The following is a 7984-nucleotide window of genomic DNA, read 5'->3' as shown; positions in this document are numbered from 1 at the left end:
GAGCCAGCCCGACCACACCTGACCCGTGGGCCGCAGTGACCATATCCCCAACCTGGCTCGGCTGCAGCGACACGAATCCCCAAGCCCACACGCACACACGCATCCGTTCCATCTATCTGCATCCTTCCGCTGGTGTTCTGGCAACTATCATCGGTCGGCAGTCGGCACCGCACACACCCTGCCCAGTGCCCACCGTCTTCGAAGCTTCTCTTCTCCTCCTCCTCCCTACCGGCTACCCTTCTCTCCTTCCCTCGCCGGTCGCCACCCCCTCACCACGAGACGCACAGCCGGCAGCGAATCTCCTCACCAGCCCAGACGCCGCAGCGCAGCGCCGAGCCCTAGTCCGCCGGTCCAGCGAGGTGATTATTCTCTCTCTCTCTCTCGGGCTCACCAAGGACTCGTGCCGTTGGGCGGTTGCTCTGCGTTTCTAGGCGAATCGGGGTGCGCGGAGTCGGGCGATTTGGGGGCACGATTGTCGGCCGGATCTTCCGGCTTCCCGTCTGTGCCTGTGGTATGGGTTGATGGCGTAGTTCGTCGTTTTCTGATTTTAGTACTACTGGTTAGTGCTAAGGTGAGTCCAGTCAGGGTACAGGCCGGGCGTTCTATTAGGGTATCCTCGGAGAGCGTGGTGGATGGTTGGTTCACTTCGCGAGGAATTTTGCGTAATTGTGTGTGGTGGGTGGGCACTGCAGTCACTGGATCAGTTTTACTCACCATTTCCATGTCTGATTAAAGCTCCCCAGCCATGGTTCTGGGCATGCACCTAGTCACCGACACCGCCCTTGATACGGTTCCAGCTTGTGCTGTCCGAATCTCTGACTGTTGGGTTTCTGCAACGCTCACCGGAGAATTGGCGCGCCTAGTGTTAAACTCAGTTCGGATTCGGCCGTTACTAATGGAGGATCCGGGTGACGCGTTAAAGATTTCCGAGTACGACAAACTGCGGTGCTATTAGTGGCATGCCGAGGCTGGAGTGTGTACACTTGTTGTACCATAGATTTGTGTGGTGATTTGGATTATTGTCGTAGGTTACCTTTCTGTTCTCCGTGGACCGCGTTTCAAGTTTGCGATAACTGAAGGAAGTTTGTGTTCATGTGCCGATATAATCGTCCTCGAGGATTCTAGAGGGAAAGAACAGAAATTTCCATAACAGAACATCTAGTTGTTTGATTCGATTTGTTTTCAGTTGGCGCTTATTTAGCCCGTTTTTCCGTTACATGTCGGTATGGTCTGGGAAGTGCTTTTCCGTTACGTGGGCTTCACCTTCCAAAATTTCCTTTTAAGCGTCGGTACGTTATAAGCTAGTAACCATTGAGGAACCTAGATTTTATGATCTGAGCTGTGTAGGATACTTTTGATATGGTTATGGCTTGTCCACTTTTTGGGTCATGACTTGCCGTTTTGTGCTGCAGATTATAGTGTTTTGTTTTTTAAAATTTTGATATGATCAGTTTGTGCACTACACATGTAAGCTATTTTGTACCACATGCTAAATTGACACCAGTGGGTATACAGAGTTACTGATGTTTTCTTTCATGCCAGCGTCGCTGAACTCTGGGATATTATCTAATAGCAAAAATTCTTGAATACTTGAGTGCAGGCAGAAAGTTGATACCGCTTTGGCGTCTTCCCTATGGAACATCTTCCCTCAACACTAGCATGGATCTGCAGTGCGTAGCATGAGTTTGCATGCACGTTTGGCTTTTGTTCGTCATTGAGGCTGGTGCACTTCTATAATGGGTTCACGATCAAAGAACGAAGATGACAAGGCTCTTGTCTTGTGCCAGGAAAGAAAACGATTTGTTAGAGAAGCTCTTGACGGGAGATGTGCTTTTGCAGCTACTCATTTCGCTTATATTCAGTCACTGAGGCACACGGGATTTGCTCTGAGAAAATTCGTAGAGCCTGAAGTGCCGACAGATTCGTCACTGTTCACATCAACATCTGCCACTCCAGAGCCTCCTACAATCATGCAGAAACCGATGACCATATCTCCATCCCTTTCACATCATGCTAGTGACTCTTTCTCCCCAGTTCCCTCACCATTATCTTCAGGACGTTTCCATGTTAATCATATGAAAGCTGGGGGCAATTCAGTGACAACTGTTAAGGAGAAGGTGATTGAACCTGTGACCGCAACTCTCGAAACATCATCCCCTGTGCGTGGACAAGCTATCCATGACCTGGATGACAGTTCAACGTTTGAAGCTCCCCCTGGAACACCACCATGGGACTACTTTGGCCTTTTCCAACCTGTTGAGAGCCAGATGTCATTCCATGATGACAAGGAACTTGGTCATGACTTTGAGAATGATGATGATATCAGGCGTCTTCGGGAGAAAGAGGGAATCCCAGAACTTGAAGAGGAACTGGAGAAGTCTCCTGCTTATCCTGATTATCTAAAGCGGCGCCTAGGACAGGAGAAACCTCCAGATCTCAAAGATGTTGAGAAATCTCCTATGAATGGTGGAGAGGATGATCTTGCATTGTCAGAAGATGATTTTGACAATCCAACATCTGAATCTTTAGTGCGGATGTTCAAGAATCGCAATGATACACCCGTTGCACATATTGCAACAGATCATTCATCCACATCGCTTCCTAAAGATGACTTAGTTTCAGAAACGATTGATTCTCAGCCTGAAAGACCAAAAGATGACAGAGCAGTTGATTCTCAGACTGAAAGACTAAAAGATGTCACGCCAGATGATCCTCAGACTGAAAAACCAAAAGATCATGCCGGAGTTGATTCTCCTACTGAAAAAACAAAAGATCATCCTGGAGTTGATTCTCCTGCTGAAAAACCAAAACATGACATGAGGGTACTGGACATTAGCATGTATGAAAGTGACGAAACGCCTGTTACAAGTCCTCCGAAAGAAATTTCATCTTCAACTGCTGCGTTTCAAGTTAATGGGAAATTCAAGAAACCTTTACATGATGTAAGGAATGTGGCGAGGGATTTAAACTCTTGCATTAAGGAGATTGAGATCTTGTTTATCAAGGCATCTGATTCTGGGAAAGAAGTCCCAAGGATGCTTGAAGCAGACAAAGTCAATTTCCGCCCTTTACTACCAGAAGAAAAAGGTTGTATTTTAGTAGGTTTCTTTACATTACTGTTCCATAATTCACGCATTGGGAGTTTTGATTCAAAAAGAAAGATGGAAAGTAGAAAGGTTTTGGGCTGCGTGCACATCATTATATGGAATTTTCCTATTTATTTGTTACTTGTTAGCAACTTAGCATTGCTGTAGCTTCAGCTAGTGTCCATTATTTTTTGTCACTCCATCTATTAATCTGTTATATTGTACTTACTATTGGAGTTATCTTGATACTTTGGTGCAGCGCCGGGATCAACAGCATCAGGCTTTTTTGCAACATTATTTGCTTGTTGCAGAGAGGAAGTCCCTCTTCCTCAACGTAAGTTATTTTACTCTTAACTTTAATAACTACATTTTGTTCCTTCCCCTCATACGGCACAAGTTCCTATAAATGATTGTAGCACAATGTATTGTTAGTCTGACACTATGCAATTTTTGTTTAGTTCCACTTATTTTTTGGTACTTATGGAGCGTATAAGTTTGGTCATTGATTGTAATAATATGTTAGTTGTGTAGTAGTATCATATACTTAGATGCTGGAGGCACTTTTGGAAACAATAGTATTCTCATTGCCGTGTGATCACTTTTTGTACTGCAGTATAATATGGTTGAAGTTGAAATAGCTAGGTAGCTAATGCAGATTTGGAGGTAGTGTGTTAGCCTATACCTTTCGCCACGAGTAGTCAACATGCTTTGCTAATGCTTGCTCTGTGGCTGCGGCTGCGGCTGCATTTATTGTGTAACTGTTGCAGAGACTTGCGGCAGCTGCAGCCACAACAATCAGTACCGATCAGGCTTAGTAGCGCTTTTATTATAGCCCACCATGACTTTGAAATGCCTCATGTTGTGATACAGCTCCTCCTCAGGCCGAAGTGAAGTACCTTACCTGGCATAGATCAATGTCTTCACTTTCTTCATCATCTAGAATTCCTCTTGGGACAACATCGAAGGAAGACACTGACGGTCTCAATGGAAATATCTTTGGTGGTGTATACATGAATTCAGGCAGTCATGCCTCCACACTGGACAGGTTGTATGCATGGGAGAGAAAGCTTTATGATGAAGTCAAGGTAAATTTCTTTCTCCCTTTTCTGTTACCTGGCTGCTTTATGACTTCTATTATGTGTGACACAGTGACAGTGTGACGATATATAGCAAGAAAGATTTGCTTCTTTTATGCAGTTATTCAACTCTGAAGAATATTAGCTTACTTGTAATGGGATTATTTTTTTTCTGCTCTGATCTCAATTATTTCCCCTTTTGGTGTCATCTTGTTGGGTTTCAACTCTAGCCTACCCTAACTTGCTTGGGACTAAAAGACTATGTTGATGTTGATGTCTGATCTCAATTCTTGTAAAAAGTCCACTTTGAAGATGACTAGAAGATGGAACAAATAGATCATACTAATACCCAAAATGTATGTACTGAGGTTCTGCCTCATTGATATGGTTGCAGCAGCAAAAGGGCCTCTAGCGTAATGGTTAAGGCTTCCGAGTAGCACCTCCAGATCCCGGGTTCGATCTCCCTCGGGGTGAATTTCTGGCTTGGTTTAAATATCCCCTCGCTATGCCCCGCCCGCTCCCGAGTTACGTTCTGCGCGCCACCCTCCGGCTGGACCGTTGTAGAGTGGGCGGTAACGGCCCGCTATTGATGGGGGGCTGGGGTTCGGGAATTTTATCGGCCAGAACCATGTTTCAGTATCTTTTTAATATAATACCGGGAGAGCGGTCTTTCATTCCTCGGGCGAGGTTTTTTTATATGGTTGCAGGTTGCAGCACAACGCTTCAGTTGTGCTGTAACCTCACATGGCAATGTAGCGGGTATTACCCATTTATCCTATAGTAAAATGCTTAAACAAATGTTTAACTTAAATGTATCTAGTTACAATAATATAATTGATGTATATTGTGGAACCATATACCTTTTGTTGTACGTTGGCAAAATATGTTGATTTCACAGTTTTCCTCCATTCCTATTCCTTCAGGCAAGCAGTGTAGTTTGCAGGCAATATGATGAGAAATGTAGGCAGCTAAGACACCAGGAATCAAGAGGAGAAAGCCAAATGAGTATTGACAAAACCCGTGCTGTTGTGAAGGATTTGCACTCCAGAATTTTAGTGGCCATTCAGAGAATCGACATGATTTCGAAGAACATAGAGGATCTAAGAGACAAAGAGCTTCAACCACAACTAGAGGAATTAATTGGAAGGTATATTTATCCCTGCAGTTCAATCCAATTGGCATTTTAATATAGTCCTGAATATCTTTTTGGCCCAGGCAGCATTGTGGCTTGTTTTGTAACTGATTAAGGAACCTAGGCTAACATGGGACCCTAAAATAAATGGAAAGTCTCGCTAGGTGGCCTGAATTTAACTGGGCCAGCTCTGGTCTGGTCCTGGTGTTCTTCAGGTCTCACCATAATAAATGATATAAGTAACTAAGGCCTGAATTAACTGGGCCAGTCTCTGGCCAGGTCCTGATGTCATTTAAGCCGATCTTCTAGTTATAGTTACATGGTTGATTGGTAATTATTTACTGTTTGTGATGCAGCAATGCCAACGTTCTTTTAGCTTATGAACTGTCGTAGGATGTAACAGAACTCTGGTTTAGTGTTGTGGGCAATGCACCTTTCAAATTTTTTTTTTGTGATATCTGTATTGACAAATACAATATTTGTCCCATTTGCAGTTTGACTCGCATGTGGGCAACAATGCTTGAGTGTCACCGGCATCAACACGATATCATTAAACTAGTATCCAGCACTCGCAACATGAAGACCTCAATTCGGTCAGAATCACAGTTCCAAGCAACTCTACTCCTTCAGGTTGAGCTGAACACATTATGTTCAAACTTTCAGAAATGGATAGCATCCCACAAAGCATATTTGCAGAGCCTAAATTCATGGCTACTCAAGTGTGTGAAGGCACTACAAAGGAAGAGGAAGAGTTCCAGGAAAAAGAACATCAAAGCTGATCCAATAACAAAGTATGCTGTTGCGCCCATATTTAAAACCTGTGAGAGCTGGATAAATTTGTTGGATGATTTACCAACGGATTTGGAGGATGCTATTAAGGACCTTGCTGCTGATATAAACCGTTACGTGCCACATCAAGAGAAGCAACGAGGCGGTTCAAAGCTAACTCTCTCGTTGTCCCGTAGTGGAAGGTCAAACGGCGAGATGGGTGAAGTCCACAGGAGTTATACCCCTATGGATTTACAATCAAGTTTGGAGACATTTCTAGGGAAGCTTGAAATGTTCTCTGATGTTTCATTGCAGAAGTACATGAAGCTCAAAGAGGATATTGATGAGGCGAAGGAGAGGTATGAGGAGGCGCAGGCAGCCCAGCGGATTTAATTTCTGGCACAGAACATAACTAGTCATGTAGAGATGTCATCTAGTGTCGGTGTATGCTTGTTGAAATAATAGGCATAAATTACTTTTGCCATTTTGTAAGTTGCAAGATAAGCCTAGGAACAAAATTGTAGAGTACATGCTAAAATATGCCGCTGAACTGCGGTTGTAAATGTGAGGTGGTGATAATTGAAGTCGAAGTTGCGGGGGATATAAGGTGTACATTCATCTTGGGGCTATATCAATACATGAGGTTTCATTTTCTTCATTGTTCTCATCTATGCAGAGCTTACAACTTGAGAAGTATTTGTGTACAAGGCGATGCATTGTCCCTATTTTTCACTATTTTAGACCTTATTTGGATGCCCTTACGATATTCAACTTAATCCATGTGTGCGTTGGGGTGTCACGGTATTTTGTTTGGAGTGGTTTAGAGTAAAATTTAGTTTATTTTTCATCATAATTTATTTTAATATAAGTGAATTAAGCTAGATACGAGTGTACAATGAACATTTGAATTGTTGCAACTATATATAGTTACTAGGTGAGTGCTCGTACGTTGCAACGGGAACATATAATACCACGATAACTTATATACAAAATGTGTGTTATATTGTTATGAGAAAAGGTTTCATAATCCATTTGTGATCTTGGCCATACAAAAATTTTGTTGTTTTAGTCTAGATGTTTCACCACTACATTACAACCATCAGTATCATGCAAACTTCGATATATGCCACGTTTGCATAGTCTCATCATTGGAGAGCACGTCTCACACCTGCCGGAAGAAGTTCCCTCGTACATCGTCAGTCATCAGGCACACACTACCATATGCACTTGCTTAAACAAAAAGGCAAGTGTGCATGTTTGCGAAGAGAATTAAAGGCAGGCCGACACAAAAGCTACCCCGACGGTGGCGAGGATGACGAACTGGTCGTTATTGTCGGTCCTTCTCTGAGTCACCTCCAGCGCCGAGATGACGCCACAGTCCTTGATATAGTAGTCATTGAACGTGCGCGACATGGCGAGTACCGATGACCCTTGTCTGGGCTGCCAGACGAAGTGCACCCTAGGCTCATCAGCAAGGTAGTACATCTGGCCGTTACACCACCGGATACACTATTCCTCTACATACATCATATTCGAGGACACTCGCACAACGTCAGCAACGCCCGTCGTCCCAGCGCACAAGAATTCATGGTCGGTCAGTAGCGACTTACGTGGCAGGTTGGGCTTTAGGTAGACGATGAGCTAGACGACGTGATGGCGCTGTCGTCGGATGCGGTGCCGAGAACAATCCTAGAGTCGCCGACATTGGCGACGACCATGAGGTCCCCCTGCTTGACGATGGACAGTGCGGTGCAACCGCTCTGGACCGCGTCCAAGCGGCGGCTGCACTGGAGCTTGTCGTACACAGCGGCGCATGCGGGCACGTAGGACTGCTTCTAGAGGTCGAACTAGCAGTCGCCAAGCTTCTTCTCGCCGTCGATGAGCGACGCCAACGTGAGCGCCTCCTGCTAGTGTTGTTTGTT

The 7984-nt window shown here is 44.5% G+C and overlaps 1 protein-coding gene across 1 annotated transcript; it reads left to right on the top strand.

The window, feature by feature from the left end:
* The first annotated feature begins 324 nt into the window (after positions 1-324).
* Positions 325-6663, top strand: LOC100382001 (uncharacterized). Its single transcript, NM_001361570.1, has 6 exons — positions 325-359; positions 1601-3087; positions 3346-3420; positions 3957-4171; positions 5086-5309; positions 5789-6663. The coding sequence occupies exons 2-6, from the start codon at positions 1737-1739 to the stop codon at positions 6453-6455; spliced, it is 2532 nt and encodes an 843-aa protein (NP_001348499.1). The 5' UTR covers positions 325-359; positions 1601-1736; the 3' UTR covers positions 6456-6663.
* Positions 6664-7984: the final 1321 nt, after the last annotated feature.

Source organism: Zea mays, chromosome 1, assembly GCF_902167145.1.
Source record: "Zea mays cultivar B73 chromosome 1, Zm-B73-REFERENCE-NAM-5.0, whole genome shotgun sequence".
In the NCBI taxonomy this organism is placed as follows: Eukaryota; Viridiplantae; Streptophyta; class Magnoliopsida; order Poales; family Poaceae; genus Zea; species Zea mays.
This window is presented reverse-complemented; position numbering and strand designations above follow the sequence as displayed.